Source organism: Moschus berezovskii, chromosome 1 (assembly GCF_049115385.1).
Source record: "Moschus berezovskii isolate FMDL1 chromosome 1, NW_MosBer_1.0, whole genome shotgun sequence".
NCBI classification, from domain to species: Eukaryota; Metazoa; Chordata; class Mammalia; order Artiodactyla; family Moschidae; genus Moschus; species Moschus berezovskii.
Window position 1 is genome coordinate 141,855,646 of NC_142460.1, and position 19,920 is coordinate 141,875,565.

General features: G+C 40.2%; 1 protein-coding gene across 2 annotated transcripts; it reads left to right on the forward strand.

The window, feature by feature from the left end:
• The first annotated feature begins 1,419 nt into the window (after positions 1-1,419).
• Positions 1,420-14,799, forward strand: COMMD2 (COMM domain containing 2). 2 transcript variants are annotated; one of them, XM_088839918.1, is made up of 6 exons: positions 1,420-1,570; positions 1,666-1,743; positions 2,365-2,447; positions 9,427-9,600; positions 12,017-12,210; positions 13,904-14,799. In XM_088839918.1, exons 1-6 carry the CDS (start codon positions 1,504-1,506, stop codon positions 13,971-13,973), a joined length of 666 nt encoding a protein of 221 aa, XP_088696044.1. In that variant the 5' UTR covers positions 1,420-1,503; the 3' UTR covers positions 13,974-14,799. The 2 variants fall into 2 exon arrangements, with proteins under 2 accessions (XP_088696044.1, XP_055267923.1); XM_055411948.2 differs by lacking the exon at positions 13,904-14,799 and having other exon boundaries at positions 12,017-12,590.
• Positions 14,800-19,920: the final 5,121 nt, after the last annotated feature.

Below are 19,920 nucleotides of genomic sequence, written 5' to 3' on the forward strand. Positions count from 1 at the left end.
GTATGAATAAAATCTTCAGAAAATTCCATTTTTGCTGATCTGCAACAGAGTCTAAGTAAAAATTGTACTCTCTCTGCAGATGCTGCTTCAAGACCTAACAAGTTTAAGGATCTGCCTTTCTGTGCCACCACACAGGAAACAGAGAAGCCTGGCATGCTGCAGTCCTTGGGGAAGCAAAAAGTCGGGCATGACTCAGTGACTGAACAACAATAGCAAACAATTTCAGTTTCAGTCACATGTAAGGGATGAGGGAGACGCAGAGAGAAGAGCTGAAAAACATTTCCAATGCTCAGTTCTGCTCAGGAGATGGCATATTGATATCTTGGAGCATATAGTTAGCTTTTTATCTATATCCCTAGATATAACAACCATTCCGTTCCGTTCAGTTCAGTCGCTCAGTCGTGTCCGACTCTTTGCGACCCCATGGACTGCAGCCTACCAGGCTTCTCCGTCCATGGGATTCTCCAGGCAAGAATACTGGAGTGGGTTACCGTTTCCTTCTCCAGGGGATCTTCCCGACCCAGGGATAGAACCCGGGTCTCCCGCATTGGAGGCAGACGCTTTAACCTCTGAGCCACCAGGGAAGCATTTTCCCCCACCCTTTCCTCCACTGAGAGTGAGAATTGAGGAATCATATTCTTATTACTAAGCTGTTTAATAGTTTCTTATATTTGAACCACAGCAGGTGAGAAGAATGAGTTGGTACAGCAACCAAATTCTCCCACTGCCCTTAACACATAAAAAAAAAAAAAAAGACAATCATTGTCTTTCTCCTCATCTTTATCCTAATTTATAATCACTCACGGAACTTCTTACAAACCTCCATCTTTCAGGATGCTGTGCAGAATGATGGATTTCGGAGCAGGTGGTCAAGGGCTCTGACCTTCTTCCAGCTCTGTCACTGGCTGATAACACAGTATCTGGAGCTTTGGATTCGTCATGTACAAATGATGACCCGCGCCGTACAAATGGCCGGTCTGTACAAACGACGGCATGGTTATTGAGACAAATCAAGTAAGATAATATATACAGAAGCTCTGTGCAAACTACTTACCTCTAAAAAAAGTTACTTTCAGTTGCTTGACCTGTCTCCGTTTACTCATCTCTATCTGGGACAATAAGGGTACCTACCTCATAAGGTTCTTGTGAACTCTAAACAAGTTAATAAACCTAAGAACAGTTCCTGACACAGTGCTTCATAAATGTTAGCTGCTAACATTATTAATGTAAACTCCGCAAGGGGGCGAGTCAAATTTTAAACTTCTTTTCATCTTCCTCAGAGCAAGGCATTCTGAGCCCCTCAGGCGACATCTGATTTGCAAACTGAAGGATCTACTGCTCCTAGTCTGCGCCTAGGAAGGCGTTTGAGGGCAGGACGGCCTTCAGCCGGAACCCAAACCTCCGGGCGCTGAGGCGCCGGAGCCTCTTTACGCTGGGACTCAGGCCCCGGAAGTGGCGAGGGTGGGGTCGGCGCTGCCCGGTGAAATTGGCTACCCAGGGAAGATGCTTCTGGACCTGTCGGAGGAGCACAAAGAGCACCTGGCCTTCCTGCCGAAAGTGGACAGCGCTGGTCAGGGCGCGCGGCGGCGGAGGGTGGTTCCCTGCGGTCTGGGGAGGGGATCGGGGGGAATGCTCGGCCTCAGGGTCTCCTGGCTTCCGTTGCAGTGGTCGCAGAGTTTGGGCGAATTGCGGTGGAGTTCCTGAGGCGTGGCTCGAACCCCAAGATCTACGAAGGCGCTGCCAGTAAGAAACGGGGAGGCACAGCGGTGCACTGCTCGGGGAAGTGTGGGCCATTCTGTGTCCCCCTGGAGAGGACGGGGTTCTTGCGACTCTAAGGGTTGTTTTTTTTTTTTTTTTTTTTCCCGTTGTGGCAGAATAAAGGCAGAAGGGCTCTTAAGTCAGGGCGCAGATCCTGCCCGTGCTTTAAATACTGAGTTTTTTAAAAAGCTTGTGTATTTTGGCGTGTAATGGACATAACACCATCTGCCAGATACACTGTGATGCTTACCTGCATCCAAGTGTGCGGAAAAGTTCGGTGGACCATAAATACGCAAGTGTTTGGCTGTTGTTCGTTGTTCAGACATTTGCTTTTACTGAAGTATTTTTTACCCCGATGGACGAGGGGAGGTTTCCGATATTGTCTCTTCTGCTAGGCTTGAAGTAGCTGCGTGCTCAGGAGAGAGATAGTACACCTGGTATTGTTTCCATGCATCTGTATTTTGTAAAGAAGGTTACATGGTGGGTAATACTGAAGGCATTTTCCTGGAAATGACGAATGAACAGGAGGTTATTTTATTACCAAAATTATTTTTTATTGCAGTGTTTGAAAACATGGAGTAATGGATAATATTTACTCTTTTTCAGGAAAACTCAGCGTGAGTAGTGACACTGTCCAACATGGTGTGGAAGGATTAATATACCTTCTCACTGAAAGTTCAAAGCTCATGGTAAGTGCTTTTGTGGGCAGTTTTGTATTCAGTTCAGTTCAGTTCAGTTCAGTCGCTCAGTCGTGTCCGACTCTCCGCGACCCCATGAATCACAGCACGCCAGGCCTCCCTGTCCATCACCAACTCCCGGAGTTCACTCAAACTCATGTCCACAGAGTCGGTGATGCCATCCAGCCATCTCATTCTCCGTCGTCCCCTTCTCCTTCCGCCCCCAACCTTTCCCAGCATCAGAGTCTTTTCCAGTGAGTCAACTCGTCGCATGAGGTGGCCAAAGTATTGCAGTTTCAGCTTTAGCATCAGTCCCTCCAATGAACATCCAGGATTGATCTCCTCTAGAATGGACTGGTTGGATCTCCTTGCAGTATAAGGGACTCTCAAGAGTCTTCTCCAACACCACAGTTCAAAAGCATCGATTCTTCGGCGGTCAGCCTTCTTCACAGTCCAACTCTCACATCCATACATGACCACGGGGAAAACCATTGCCTTGACTAGACGGACCTTGGTTGGCAAAGTAATGTCTCTGCTTTTTAATATACTATCAAGGTTGGTCATAACTTTCCTTCCAAGGAGCAAGCGTCTTTTAATTTCATGGCTGCAATCAGCATCTGCAGTGATTTTGGAGCCCAAAAAAACAAAGTCTGACACTGTTTCCACTGTTTTTCCATCTATTTCCCATGAAGTGATGGGACCAGATGCCATGATCTTTGTTTTCTGAATGTTGAGCTTCAAGCCAACCTTTTCACTCTCCTCTTTCACTTTCATCAAGAGGCTTTTGAGTTCCTCTTCACTTTCTGCCATAAGGGTAGTGTCATCTGCATATCTGAGGTTATTGATATTTCTCCCGGCAATCTTGATTCCAGCTTGTGCTTCTTCCAGCCCAGCGTTCCTCATGATGTACTCTGCATATAAGTTAAATAAGCAAGGTGACAATATACAACCTTGACGTACACCTTTTCCTATTTGGAACCAGTCTGTTGTTCCATGTCCAGTTCTAACTTTTGCTTCCTGACCTGCATACAGGTTTCTCAAGAGGCAGGTCAGGTGGTCTGGGATTCCCATCTCTTTCAGAATGTTCCACAGTTTATTGTGATCCACACAGTCAAAGGCTTTGGCATAGTCAATGAAGCAGAAATAGATGTTTTTCTGAAACTCTCTTGCTTTCTCCATGATCCAGCGGATGTTGGCAATTTGATCTCTGGTGCCTCTGCCTTTTCTAAAACCTGCTTGAACATCGGGGAGTTCACGGTTTACATACTGCTGAAGCCTGGCTTGGAGAATTTTGAGCATGACTTTACTAGCGTGTGAGATGAGTGCAATTGTGCGGTAGTTTGAGCATTCTTTGGCATTGCCTTTCTTTGGGATTGGAATGAAGACTGACCTCTTCCAGTCCTGTGGCCACTGCTGAGTTTTCCAAATCTGCTGGCATATTGAGTGCAGCACTTTCACAGCATCATCTTTCAAGACTTGAAATAGCTCAACTGGAATTCCATCACCTCCACTAGCTTTGTTCATAGTGATGCTTTCTAAGGCCCACTTGACTTCACATTCCAAGATGTCTGGCTCTAGGTCAGTGATCACGTTATCGTGACTATCTTGGTCGTGAAGATCTTTTTTGTACAGTTCTTCTGTGTATTCCTGCCACCTCTTCTTAATATCTTCTGCTTCTGTTAGGTCCATACCATTTCTGTCCTTTATCGAGCCCATCTTTGCATGAAATGTTCCCTTGGAATCTCTAATTTTCTTGAAGAGCTCTCTTGTTTTTCCTATTCTGTTGTTTTCCTCTGTTTCTTTGCATTGATCACTGAGGAAGTCTTTCTTATCTCTCCTTGCTATTCTTTGGAACTCTGCATTCAGATGCTTATATCTTTCCTTTTCTCCTTTGCTTTTCGCCTCTCTTCTTTTCACAGCTATTTGTAAGGCCTCCTCAGACAGCCATTTCACTCTTTTGCATTTCTTTTCCATGGGGATGGTCTTGGTCCCTGTCTCCTGTACAATGTCACGAACCTCCGTCCAGAGTTCATCAGGCACTCTATCAATCAGATCTAGTCCCTTAAATCTATTTCTCACTTCCACTGTATAATCATAAGGGATTTGATTGAGGTCATATCTGAATGGTCTAGTGGTTTTCCCTACTTTCTTCAATTTAAGTCTGAACTTCGCAATAAGGAGTTCATGATCTGAGCCACAGTCAGCTCCTGGTCTTGTTTTCGCTAACTGTATACAGCTCCTCCATCTTTGCTTGCAAAGAATATAATCAATCTGATTTCGGTGTTGACCATCTGGTGATGTCCATGTGTAGAGTCTTCTCTTGTGCTGTTGGAAGAGGGTGTTTGCTATGACCAGTGCATTCTCTTGACAAAACTCTATTAGCCTTTGCCCTGCTTCATTCCGTGCTCCAAGGCCAAATTTGCCAGTTACTCCAGGTGTTTCTTGACTTCCTACTTTTGCATTCCAGTCCCCTATAATGAAAAGGACATCTTTTTTGGGTGTTAGTTCTAAAAGGTCTTGTAGGTCTTCATAGAACCGATTAACTTCGGCTTCTTCAGCATTACTCGTTGGGGCATAGGCCTGGATTACAGGAACAGTAACAGTAACAAAGTTTTGTATTACCAGGACCTTAAGGAGGTTCATTATACTCTAGAGATCAGTCCTGGTAGGATCTGCTCATTTCAGTAATGTTGTTGCTGGTGCTGCTAAGTCACTTCAGTCGTGTCCGACTCTGTGTGACCCCATAGACGGAAGCCCACCAGGCTCCCCCGTCCCTGGGATTCTCCAGGCAAGAACACTGGAGTGGGTTGCCATTTCCTTCCCCAATGTGTGAAAGTGAAAAGTGAAAGTTAAGTCGCTCAGTCGTGTCCGACCCTTAGCGAGCCCACGGACTGCAGCCTATCAGGCTCCTCCGTCCATGGGATTTTCTAGGCAAGAGTACTGGAGTGGCTTGCCATTGCCTTCTCCGAATGTTGTTACTGGTTTATAATTGATTGAGTGAGGCCATGCATACATAATCTGACTATTCTGCTGGCATGAATACGTCTTGTTAGTATAAATTAGAATTGCCTCTAATTCCGCATGTTACTATGTGTATCCTAAGAAGAGGGAGACTGGAATGATTTAACTTTTTGTGTATTAGCAGTATCTAGCTTGTTGGAGGAGAAGACAATGGCACCCCACTCCAGTACTCTTGCCTGGAAAATCCCATGGACGGAGGAGCTGGTAGGCTGCAGTCCATGGGGTCGCTAAGAGTCGGACACAACTGAGCAACTTCACTTTCACTTTTCACTTTCATGCACTGGAGAAGGAAATGGCAACCCACTCCAGTGTTCTTGCCTGGAGAATCCCAGGGACGGGGGATCCTGGTGGGCTGCCCTCTATGGGGTCACAGAGAGTCAGACACGACTGAAGCGACTTAGTAGCAGCAGCAGCAGCAGCTTGTTGGAAAATTGAGAAAACTGGGCATTTTAAGCAGTTCTTTTTGTATTTTAATATAGTATTTTTTTCCTTTCCCCCCACATTTTTCCCTTTTTAATACTGACTGGGAATCTTCTACCAGTTATTTTTTCTCCATGCTCTTAATAGAAAAAAATATTTGAAAAATTACACCTGGCTACATGGGGCTTCCCAGATGGTGCTAGTGGTAAAGAACCCACATGCTAATGCAGGAGACATAAGAAACTCAGGTTCAATCCCTGGATCAGGAAGGTCCCCTGGAGGAAGGCATGGCAATCCACTCCAGTTTTCTTGCCTGGAGAATCCCATGGACAGAGGAGCCTGGTGGGCTGCAGTCCATTGGGTTGCAAAGAATCCAACAGGATTGAAGTGACCACACACACACACACACACACCACACACACACACTTTAATTTACATATTGCCCATTCTACTGTTTCTCACACACATGGCTTAATTTACATATTGTCCATTCTACTGTTTCTCAGACTTAACCTTTTAGAGAGAATCTTGTGTGACCCTTTAAACCAAATTCCTGATTCCTGTCTCAAACCTGTTGAATTAGGTTTGCCAGAAGAGGGGCTTGAGAATATTATTCCAAAGATCAGGTAAATTTGGGAAACTACCCAAAAGGCTTAACATTTTGATAGCAAATCCTCAAGCTGGAAGCGATGAAAGACAGAGTGTGACTTATTGAGTTACAGTGTTTCACCCTAATAATTAGGGTGAAATAATTAGATTATTTGAGTGGTTAACTGCATAAAAGTATATTTTATAGATCCCTCTTGTCAGGCTTCCTAAAATGTTACACTTAGAGGTGTTCCACAGCAAATGCTCTGTCACATAAAGGCAATGGCACCCCACTCCAGTACTCTTGCCTGGAAAATCTCATGGACAGAGGAGCCTGGAAGGCTGCAGTCCATGCGGTCACTGAGGGTCAGACACGATTGAGCAACTTCACTTTCACTTTTCACTTTCATGCATTGGAGAAGGAAATGGCAACCCACTCCAGTGTTCTTGCCTGGAGAATCCCAGGGACAGGGGAGCCTGGTGGGCTGCCATCTATGGGGTCACACAGAGTCGGACACAACTGAAGTGACTTAGCAGCAGTAGCAGTAGCATGGGGAACTCATTTTTGCATCCTGAGGTGATCTTTTCTGGCCTTCTTTAGAACTTTCTTGGCTGCTCTCCTCCTCACAGTAGATCCCTAGCCTCTTGATCTTCGATTTAATCGAGTTGAATCTTCTGACGGACTACGTGATGTGATTGATCAACAAACCTAACCCACCTGGCCCCAAAGACTGTAAGCCCTCCACACCGGCAATGAGCCCATTTGATTTATTCAGTTTTGTCTTCCTAGCATGGGACCTATCCCATAGTAGGATCTCAGGAAACACTTGCTAAAGGGACAAGGTAACCTAAGCCTATGCTATTACAAACAGAAACAAGTCTAATGACAGTGACATCCCCTCCCAAAAAGGGTGGCATGCAGAAACTGGAAAAGAGCAAGGAAAGAGTATTAAAGTGGCTGAGATGAATACAATGAAGGGAAGAGAAACAAAGAAAAAAATTGTGCTTCCTCTACTTTTTCTCTGCCTGTTTATTCCCCACCCCCCGCCATGTTGGTTATCCAATAAGGGAGTAAAAGCAAGCCTGCTGTTGGCAGTTTCCTTTTATCCTATTGAGAGTCAGTGCCAATGTTAGGGTTGCTTGGTCCCTAATAATGTTCCATTGGATAGCCAAAAACTGTGACTCCACATCCTTCTCTCCCACTCCCTTTGCTGGCCAAATACATTACTTTCCTGTGTCCAGTCAGCATCTGAGTATCCCACTAAAATTTACCCAAACCATTTTCTTCCACCTACTCCCTGCCTCCAGCAACCACTGATCTGTTCTCTATATATGTGAGTTTGGTGGGGCGTTTTTTGTTTGTCTTAGACTTGACATGTAAGAGAAATCATACAGTATTTCTTTTTCTGTCTGACTTAATTCAGTTAGCATAATGCCCTCAAGTTCCATCCATGTTGTTGCAAATGGCAAGATTCCATTCTTTTTTATGGCTGAGTAATATTCCACATGTATATATGACACAATTTCTCTATGCATTCATCCTTCAATGGATACTTAATTTGTTTTCATGTTTTAGCCACTGTAAATAGATGCTTCAGTGAACATGGGGGTGCATATGTCTGTTCAAAGTCGTGTTTTTGGTTTTTTTGGATAAATATCCAGAAGTAGGATTTCTAGATCATATGGTAGTTCTATTTTTAATTTTTTGAAGAACCTCTGTACTGTTTTTCATAGTGACTACACCGATTTATGTTCCTACCAACAGTGTACAAGACTTCCCTTTTCTCCACAGCTTTACCAACACTTGTCATTTTGGTATTATCCATTCCAGTGGATGTGAAGTGATACCTCATCATTTTGATGTACATTTCCCTGATGATTAGTGCATAGGAAATAGATGGGGAAACAGTGTCAGACTTTATTTTGGGGGGCTCCAAAATCACTGCAGATGGTGATTGCAGCCATGAAATTAAAAGACGCTTACTCCTTGGAAGGAAAGTTATGACCAACCTAGACAGCATATTAAAAAGCAGAGACATTACTTTGCCAACAAAGGTCTGTCTAGTCAAGGCTATGGTTTTTCCAGTGATCATGTATGGATGTGAGACTTGGACTGTGAAGAAAGCTGAGCGCTGAAGAATTGATGCTTTTGAACTGTGGTGTTGGAGAAGACTCTTGAGAGTCCCTTGGACTGCAAGGAGATCCAACCAGTCCATCCTAAAGGAGATCAGTCCTGGGTGTTCACTGGAAGGACTGATGCTAAAACTGAAACTCCAATCCTTTGGCCACCTCATGCGAAGAGTTGACTCACTGGAAAAGACTCTGATGCTGGGAGGGATTGGGGGCAGGAGGAGAAGGGGATGGCAGAGAATGAGATGGCTGGATGGCATCACCGACTCAATGGACATGAATTTGGGTGAACTCTGGGAGTTGGTGATGGACAGGGAGGCCTGGTGTGCAGTGATTCATGGGGTCACAAAGAATCAGACACGACTGAGTGACTGAACTGAACTGATGATTAGTGATGTTGAGCATCTTTTCATGTGCCTGTTGGCCTTCTGTATGTGTTCTTTGGGAAATGTGAATTCAGATCTTCTGCCCATTTTTTAATCAGATTGTTTATGGGTTTATTTACTTATTTATTTATTTTGCTATTGTGTATCAGATAGGTGATTTGCAGATTTTTCTTTCATTCAGTAGGTTGCCTTTTCATTTTGTTGATATTTTCCTTTGCTGTGTAGAAGCCTTTTATCTGAAGTAGTCCCACTAGTTTATTTTTGCTTTTGTTGCTTATTTTTATGTATCAGAAATTCAGAATTTGAAATAGTGGACAGGGGTTGCCTTTTACTAAGTAGTGTTGTTTCTTTTACTAGACAGAATAGAATTCATATTTTTTTGTGTGTATATCCAGTATCTCAGCATTTATTAGACACAAATTTTGATAAACTTGATTCATTTTTAGATTTCTGAACTGGATTTCCAAGACTCTGTTTTTGTTCTGGGATTTCCTGAAGAATTGAACAAATTGTTGCTTCAGCTTTATCTGGACAACAGAAAGGAGATCAGAACTATCCTGAGTGAATTGGCACCAGACCTTCCCAGTTACCACAGCCTTGAATGGCGACTGGATGTACAGGTATGACTGTTTTTTAAAATCTGACCTAGAATATAAAATTTGTTTTAGGCTTATGTCTTCACACTTGTTGTATTCTTTACCACCTTAACTAAATTCCGGTTTGAAACTTCAGTTTTTTAATGTCCATTTTTAGACCATTTAACAAATAGTTCATTTTCTTTTTTTTTTTCTAATCACACCACAAAGCTTGTGAGATTTTTTAATTCCCCAACCAAGGATTGAACCCAGGCTCTTTGCAGTGAGAGTGCTGGGTTCTAACCACTGGACCGTCAGGGAATTTCCCATTTTCTTATATTTTTAATATGTTCACATTGGTTTAATTTGTGAAGTTTGTGAGAAAGGTTATTTTGGAAAAGCAGATGGTTATCTATATTTTTAAAGTGGTGCTTAGCTTTTAGAAAACCTTTTTCTGTCTAAATAAAGCACATTTATAGAAAAGTACACAGGTCAGTATATAGCCCAATGAATTATCATGTGGTAAAAACACCCATGAAACCAGCACCCATGATCAGCACTTCAGAAGCATCCTTCTTGCCTTCTGCAAGTTACTTCCCCATCCTTCTTTTCAAAGGTAACCAGCATCCTGACTCTTAATGCACAGATTACTTTTTTCTGCTCTTTAACTTTCTATTCATGAAATGATTCAATAAATATCCTTCTATGTCTGCCTTCTTTTTATGAGATTGGGTTGTTTTTAATGCCACATATACAACCAAAAAGGAGTTTTCAGACTATTGCATGCAGCCCTTTCTCAGGCAGTGACAGATAAGCTAGTTAAGAGATATTTATTGAATGCCATCCAATCACTGATTAGGGCTATGCTGAATGCTTTGGGAACCATAAGAATTGTAAGACACTTTCTCAATTGGAAAAGATACTATTTGTTTAGTGGTATTAGATGTCTCAAAATAACTAGTAATTAAAGGTAGTTGTGAAATAAGGTTCTGGAGAGGAAAAAAGAATATAATTGTATAAATAAAGGTACTTTTGAGTATTTCAGAAAAGCTGTATCTTAGGTAGTTCAGTGTTCATTGGCATGGTCCCAAAAAGCATAAATAAAAGAAGGGTAAATTTCAGAAAAAGAAATGAATGGAGAAAACCAGGGTAATGTTACTGAGAGAGGAGACAGCAGAAGTTGTAAAGGCCTGCATGGATCTGAGAATGAACAAATGAATATGTGGGATAGCTCCCCAGTTCCCAAACTTGACTGCACATTGAAATGATCTAGGGAGCTTTAAAAAAATTCTGATATCTGTGTTCTGCCCCAGAGGTTCTGATTTATTGGTACAGGGTTTTACCTGGGCATCAGGATTTTTTAAAGCTCCCTTGTCACCCAGGTAATTCTTATGTGTAATAACGTTTGTAAACCGCTGTAATAGTAGATTCTTCCTGCTTTGAGTGGTCCAGTTAGGTTACAGAAATTCAGCTAGACAAGCTTAGCATTTGTATCCCAGTGTGTTGAGTGCTTGAATATATATTAACACAGGAGAAGGTATAAAGCAGATTATAGGCTCCTTGAAGGCATATGCAGCTTGCTTTTTTGATTAAACATTTTCTTTTTAGATTTATTGATGACAGTTCAAGTTGCTGTAGTTTACTTCTTTTCCCTGTCGTTTAGTAAGCATTTCATTGTATGAATATTCTCAATTTATCCATTCTGTTGGTAAAGAATGTTTGAGATATGTCTAGCTTTTGGCTCTTGGAAACAAATACTATTATGAATATGTGTATATGTGTAAGAGTTTAAGGTATGTACCTAGGAGTGGAATTGCTGGTAATTGATCTGTTTTCCAAAGTAATTCTGTCATCACTTTCACCAGCAGTGAATGAGCTTTCATTACCATCACTTTGCGTGCTCCTTACGGGCAGGTTTCTAATTCTTGCCAGTCTGATAAACAGCATGATTTTATTGGCCATTTTCCTGATTTCTAATAAAGTTGAACATATTTTCTGTGTTTATCTATTTTTATTACATCTGCACAGTGCTTTCATATATCTTCTATACAATTTTCTTGGTTTTGGGGGGGTTTTATTAAATCAGAGCACTTCTTCATACATTCTTGTACTTTTTTTGGTTTTATGTGTTACAAAGTATCTTTTCTCGGTTTGTGGCTTGGTTTTTTTCACTATTTTTAGAAATCTTTCCAAGAAATTTTAATAATTTTAATGTATTTCAGTTTATCAATTTTCTTTATAATTTTTGTTTTTATATCATGTTTAGGAAACCCTTCCATACTGTATAGCTACCTATACATTGTAGTTTTTTTTTTTCCCCCCAAAGATTTTAAAGTTTACTGTTCATTTTGAAGTCTGTGATTCATTTGAAATTCAATTTTTGTGTATGGTATAATGTCATCATTCATGTTCAGCATGATTATTAAATAGTCATAATGCTCTTATTCCATTTAAAACTAAGCTTGCAAGCAGAAGCCTCAGGCAACAGATTAAACCATCAGTGACTATAAAGCTCCACCTTAATCAGAATGGAGATCACAACACCCACGTTCTGCAGACAGACCCAGCCACCCTGCTCCACTTGGTTCAGCAGTTGGAACAAGCCTTGGAGGAGATGAAAACAAACCACTGTAGGAGAGTCGTGCGCAATATCAAGTAGTCCCAGTTTGTTGTCTTCCTTTTGAATCACTTGTGAATTGATGATACGCAGTAATTTTTCAAAATCAATTTTTTAAGTTGATAGCAATAAATACATAGAGATTTCATAAAATTTCTTTTCCTATGTCAAGATGCTGAGGTCATGGTCAAAGGCTAAGTGAAGTTTCTTTCTCGGTGCTAAATATGGTCAGCTTCTTGAGATAAGGTGTAGTTTGTATTGTAAATGTGTAAATAGGATTGAATCAACTGAAAGTAAATCTATACTGTTCAAATCCACTGTGTATATAAATGACTATTTTTTTTGATGCTTTTTCTGACTAGTTTGTTTTCCTCCTTACTGATCTAAACTTAAAAATAAAGTTCACAGTGTAATTCTATTACTATTCATAGTATTTCCAGACAATTTAATGTTTTTGACTTTAAAGCATACCATGATGTTAATAGCCACAGGATAGTGGGAAGTGAATATGAATTTTTTAAATGCAACATTTTTTAGCAGTTTATGTATTTTATTTGGCTGTGAATATACTAAGTACTTACCTTGTTGCTTAAATCCCCATGCTAATAAGTTTAAATGGTACTTAAATTTGTGTGAATATATTGTAGTTTATCAAGGATTCATTTTTTTCCCTATTACCAAAGCATCTAAGAGACACACTGCCATTCAACATTCATAAACAATGGATGCAGGCATACTGTAATCAGTTCTTAATTATTTAGATGTAAATTACAGTAACTTTTAAAAATTCTGTTTGAATAAAGTATAAAGAGGGCAAAGGGAGGTCATGTTTACTACAGTCCAGGCAAATTTCCCTTCTCCCTTAAACAAAAACTTGATTTTTGTTTTGTGTTGTTTTTAAGTGGGTGACTATAAGCTATTAGCCTGAAAAATTCAGATGCCAACATGTCAGGTCAGTCTCAGGGACACAGTACACAGTACAGGGACACAGGACGACTTAAGGAATAGCAGTCTTAAGGAGGAAGTTGCGTGGAAGGGTGGAGAATGGGGTTCAGTCTTAAGTATGTATCCAAAGCCTTATTCTGAAAATCTCATCCCGTGGAGCAAGCCAGGAAGGCCTTTAGAAACATCAGACTCTAAGCAGTACTCTAGGCTCTGTTGTTACTTTGCCCCGTAAGAGTTAGAGATTTCCAAGTCAAAGTGGCATCATGTTCTTTCTTTCTCTTAAAAAAGAGCCTAACAGGAAACAGAGACCAGTGGAAGAAAAGCATAATTGAAAATGCCATCCATCATCCCCTTGCAGGCATCTTTTTTCCATAGATGTGTGGAAAAAACATTATGCACTTGCAAAATAACTATACGCAAACTATACTCAGTAATTTTTACTTATAGCGATAACTTGATTAATGAAGCTTTTATGTTAACAACCTCACAAATAAGAGGAAACTTTGCATATTACATGAAATTGCAGCATATGTCATCAGGTTAAAAGCAACATGCCTGCCAAGCTTATGCAATAAAAATAGTCCTGTGAGGCTTCTTCTTTGTCCACATTGGGTGGAGATAAGCAGGGCTGACTCCAGCCAAAATTGAAATAATATCCTTGTGTCTCCTTAGGGCAACTTTTTTTCTTCCTCTATATCCACTATTCTTATCCCAAGCAAAACAACAAAGCATGTGTTAGTCTCCTTTTTTTATTTGTATCAAACTCCCCTTGTCTTTTTATTACAGTTTATGGGGTTCTCATGGCAAACATACTAGGGTGGTTTGCCATTCCCTTCTCCAGAGAAGAAGAGGATGACCGAGGATGAGATAGTTGGATGGCATCACCGATGCAATGGACATGAACTTGGGAAAACTCCAGGAGATGGTAGGGGACAGGGAGGCCTGACGTGCTGCAGTCCATGGGGTCATGAAGAGTCAGACAAGACTTGGTGACTGAATAAAAACCTCTTGTCTCCAGTCTCTGTGCTTCTTTCTGATGTTCTTCTTTGGTTTTGGGGGCCAGAATGAGTTGGAAGCAGTCTTCTTTTGAATCTGGGACTCACTTTTATTTTTTCCACAGAGTGTCTAATGAGCCTCTTCCTTTTTTTGTTTGAACATTCTATACCCTTACCCACTCCTCTGTCTTGTTTGTTTTATGGCACACTTATTTTTTTGTAGTTTGTGTATGAACATATTTTCTGCAGATGCAGTCACTATTCTACTCTTCTATATGACCGGGTTTCTTGACTCTGGGATATGCCTTTCCATCTGTAACTATCTAAATGTTTATTAAAACATTTTGGATTACGAGTGTGTGTATTTTTTAGAATTTGCTGATACATGTTTAGACTTAAGTATAATAACTCTTAAGTCTCAAAGCCAGAATGGTAACATGTCATTTCTCAGAGCAGCTCTGTGAGTAGGGAATAATCAATATATGTAATTACAAAGTCTACATATGCTTTATCCATTGGAAGTCTCCTTTGTGTTTCACAAAATTCCTGGAGTTTATTTTGTTATTGATGTTTCCAAGCTTGAGTAAATTTAAAACAGCAAACCAGAAAGTGGTGTGGATGCTCTAAGAAGAAAACAGACTTTTGTGAAAACTGGAAAATGAGATCCTAATACTAAGGAAAGTTTGAAAAATCATTAAGGGTGTGTAAACCAATATTGTAAAGTAGTTAGCCTCCAATTAAATTAATTTTTAAAAAGTGTGTAAAGGATGCTTGGTTGGGAACCCTTAAAATGTATAACGGTATGTTGCCCTTTAGGGTATGATCCTATGAGAAATCAGTCTTTGGGAATAGACAAAAGGATTTAAATTTAGTTTTTGTGGCTTCTTATGGATCCTTGATAAATTCTCAAAGCTTTGTTTTCTTCATCTCTAAAATAGGAATACTAACACCTGTCTCATTGGCTTGTAGAAACCAGATGAGACCATGCATATAAAATGTGTAGGGCTTTAGAATATACTTATGTGGACTGAGAGTCTCATTATTTTATAACCTTGAATTCTGTCTAAAACACTCTATTTAAGGAACTGAGAGAAAATGTTACCTGGTGGTTTCTGGGTGGTAGGATTATGACTTTCTTTGCCTTCTTAATTTCTATATTGAGTTTAACTTGTATTAAAAAAGTTTTTTGAAGTCTAAAGAAAAAAGATCAGGGAACTTAAATATATTCTTAGTAGTACTTTTATTGGAAATTTTAATTTTTAAACGCCTCCCTGGTGTCTCAGTCGTAAAGAATCCACCTGCCAATTCAGGAGACATGGGTTCAAGCCCTGATCCAGGAAGATCCCACATTCCTTGGAACAACTTAAGCCTGTGCAGTTATCGAGCCTGTGCTCTAGAGCCCAGGAGCCGAAACTACTGAGCCCATGGACCCCAAATACTGAAGCTCAAGTGCCCTAGAGCTCTTGCTCCACAGCAAGAGAAACCACTGCGAAGCCCACACACCACAACTAGAGAGTAGCCCCCACTCTTCAAAACTAAAGAAAAGCCCATTCAGCAACAGAGTCCCAGCACAGCCAAAAATAAATAAATGAAATTTAAACCAAAATTTTAATTCTCAGAATGATACACATATAACTCTCCAGAAAGCTCAGCTATTCAAAACTGCCTAGTCCCCAAAGGACTCAGGTAGACAGGCTGAGGGTTTTACCTATAGGCTTGGTCCAGAGTCCTTTTTTTTCTTTTTTCTGTCTTTTTCCCTCCATGCTAGTGAAAGAAACATGGGAATCTCAAGGCATTAGCTAAGCCAGCTCTTTTTTCTAGGTAATATCATATCTAAATGGAGTTTTTAATCTCCACAGGAAAACAATACTTCTTTGTAGTTCTCACAGCCTTCATGATTAGGAAGATCTGTCCACTGCTACATTAAAGTCTTCCTACTATACATACTCATTTCTGTACCTTTTTTTATGTTTAAAACTCTCTCTAGCTTACCCTTCCATGGTTTCCATAGTGATTGGTAACTGTCATCTCTTTTCCTTTCTTTCGCTACAAGTAGAAAATACTTTGGTAAAAAGGGTGTAGTATTATATTGCCTCTAGTTTAAACATACTCGTTTTTAAAACCGCCATGACAGTTATGCTCAAACCTACATACTTTCCTTTAAAGCAAAACAAGCAAGCCCAGCTTCACCATTAGTGTGGTTACTTCAGTGAGCTTTACAAACTTTGAGAATGATGTTTTAATTATAAAAGCAGAAGAAACCCACTGTTTCTCAGCTTTGCAAAATAGTGTATACTATTTCAAGATGAGAAAACAATGATATGCTTTATGGCAATAAAATACATATATTGAATGATTCACCACTTGAATATTAATGGCTGCTTATATAGTTCCAGTCCTCTCTGCCCAGGAACTCAAATGACTTAATTATGTTTGGTAGCCATGAGTCCCTAAGAGTCTACTTACTATAATAGGGAAACATGGGAAAAGTAATTTTATATTCTTAATGGGCCTAAAATTAAAAGGAGCATCAGGAATATAGATATCTGCATTAATCAATTTAAACCCTATCAACTTTTTATAAGATAATTTTTTAATAAGTGTAGTGTAAATTGTTTCATTAGAAATATTGCTAATTATGTAACTGTCAGAATGAGAGGCCATGTACTTTTATTGTTCAGTTCAGTTCAGTTCAGTTGCTCAGTCGTGTCCGACTCTCCGCGACCCCATGAATCACAGCACGCCAGGCCTCTCTATCCATCACCAACTCCCGGAGTTCACTCAAACTCATGTCCACAGAGTCGGTGATGCCATCCAGCCATCTCATTCTTGGTCGTCCCCTTCTCCTCCCGCCCCCAACCTTTCCCAGCATCAGAGTCTTTTCCAGTGAGTCAACTCGTCGCATGAGGTAGCCAAAGTATTGCAGTTTCAGCTTTAGCATCAGTCCTTCCAGTGAGCACCCAGGATCGATCTCCCTTGGAATGGACTGGTTGGATCTCCTTGCAATCCAAGGGACTCTCAAGAGTCTTCTCCAGCACCACAGTTCAAAAGCATCAATTCTTCGGTGATCAGCTTTCTTTACAGTCCAACTCTCACATCCATACATGACCACGGGAAAAACCATAGCCTTGACTAGATGGACCTTGGTTTGTACTTGCACCTAAATTGATGGTTTTTAGTTGCAATGACCACGATTTTCGCTTTCCTCTCCTGCCGTTATCTCTAGTCTTGCAGAACAGTCTGCCCCACGACCAGCTACAAAGAGAGGCAACACAGAGAAAAGGGTTTTTGCCCTTTCTCACAAACTTTGTGAGATCCTTTACCGCTTTTATTCTTTATTTTTCTTAGTCTTTACTCTTTACTTTGAACTCTGATCCACCCATTTTATGTATGGCATTGTGCTGATGGGAAAACAAAGCAAATTTTAAAACCTTTTCTAGCTCTTTTTACAAAGGCACTGACTCCGTTGTGTTAAATATTAAATCCTTGGAATGATCTATGTTGTGTGTCGAACAAAGGGTAAAGTCATAAAGTTTAGAATGCTCTCAGGCCATTCCATCCTTGAAAATCATTTAATTCATAAACTCATCAGGCTACAGAAAGAGGGCAGGGGGCTATTCTGCAGAAGGGAAGTTCCTTTGGGCTGCTGTCTGTTGGAACCATTTTTCCTTGAAAGTCCACCTTCTTTTGGAAAGCAAAACTCCTAGTATGATTCAATAGCTGCTGCTGCTGCTGCTAAGTCACTTCAGTTGTGTCCTAGAGCTGTAGAAATGTGCAGAAGAAAAGGTACATGACTGCAGAATACTCTGGACATGGTTTGGGCAGAAATTACTTGCAGAAATTACTTCTTTTCTACCAAAGACGGGTTCCCTGAGGTAACCAGAGGTGTGATGGGAAAAGCAAGTGGAGTTATTTTAATACCTGCATGCCGATGTTGTGATTGTCATAAATCCAATGAGAAGTGGATGCCTGTGGCTTTGATGGAATGTGCTTAGTGCACAGAACGAAAAGGCTTCTCAGTTAACTCAAAGGCTAAAATCACACAGATTAAAATTCAGAGAATGAGGAAAAGAAAATCCAGGGAAGTCTTTGAGTTTCACTGGAGCAAGTATAGATGGTTAGGATTTGATTTTCTGGCATGGTCTGCAAACCATATGCTTTTATTCCAAATAAAAAGCCCTTACAAAGCTCAAGTGAGTGTAAATCCTGCAGCAAAATAAAATTACTTGATTTGCAGCAAGACTGTTCCACAATACATAAACTAAAGAACTGAGAAAGGCCATAGACAACTTTTTTCAGTACTTAAAAAAATGAGCGAGTCACCATGTACTTTCCAAAAGGAGAAAATGATTTGTCTCACAATATGAGAAATATAATTAAAGTTGTTTTTAATTTTTAGGACCTTAAGGGTGTAATTATTCGGTATTCTTTCCCATGCCTTTTTTTGTTCCACTCTTTGCCTAGACATAAATACCAAATTCCATGCCTTTCTTAGGCAATTAGAACAATTTCTTTTCATGCCAAACCTCCTAAGCCTCTTTCCCTCCCCCACTTTTTTTTTTTAGTTTAAATTTTATTTTTTTGGCCATGTGGTGTGGCATGTTCTCCATCCAGGAATTGAACCTGTGTCCCCTGCATTAGGAGCATGGCGTCTTAACCTCTGGATGACCAGAGAAGTCCTTCCCTCCTTTTAAAAATTATTTTTTTGAAAAATAATTCAAATAACATAAAATTCACCCTTTCAAAGTGCAATTCACTGGGGTTTGGAATATTCACAAAGTTGTGCAACCATGGTCACCACTATCTGATTACAGAACATTTTCATCACTCCAGAAAGAAACACATATCCATGAGGAATCACTCCCCACTTCCTCCTCCCTCTAGTCCCTGACAACCATAATCTACTTTCTGCAGATTTGCCTCTTCTGGATGTTTCAAACAAGTAGAATTATACAATATATGGCTTTTTGTGTCTGGCTGCGACCCTATGGATTGTAGCCCACCAGGCTGCTCTGTCCATGGGATTCTCCAGGCACAAATACTGGAGTGGGTTGCCATTCCTTCCCACCAGGGATGGAACCCGTGTCTCTTACTTAACGTCTGTCCCCTGCATTGGCAGGCAGGTTCTTTACTGCTAGCACCACCTGGGAAGCACTCTTTCACTTAGCATAGGTTTTCAATGTTCATGATATAGCAAGTATCAATACTTTACACTTTTTTAATGACTGAATAATGTTTATTGTATGGATATGCCTTTGCTCTTTACAGTATTTGATATATTTTCACTCCTAGTCTCCCTATGGAATTAGTCTGTTGCATTTTTTTTATTTTACAGTGGTTATAAGAGAACCTCTGACAGATCCAGTAAGGTATTTTCTACAGTAATGGTTTTCTAGAATTATGTTCTCAAGTACAGCTTAGAAAAATCTGAGAATAATTTCTTCCTCACCAGTTATGAGTAGAGTTATTCTCCAGTGAATTGAACATTTTATTTCTAGCCTAATTCAAAAGTTATACCAGGTAGGGAGCTAGTTGGCCAAACTGTTGAAGGGACTCTTAGCTGAGTCAGCTTGAGAGAAAATTAGATTTGTATTATATTCTTTTTAATTTTAATTTAAAACATTTTCTGCTAAAATAAGGACATTATGTGGGCATTTTACAGACTTAGAGAAGATATAAAAGCAACAAAGGATTTATGTATTTCCGTATTCATTTTGTATGTTTTTCACATTAGAAATGTGAAAAATGTTTTCACACTTTTTAAATTAAAAATTTACAAAAATTTTCTATAGTGGAATGGAGAGAAAT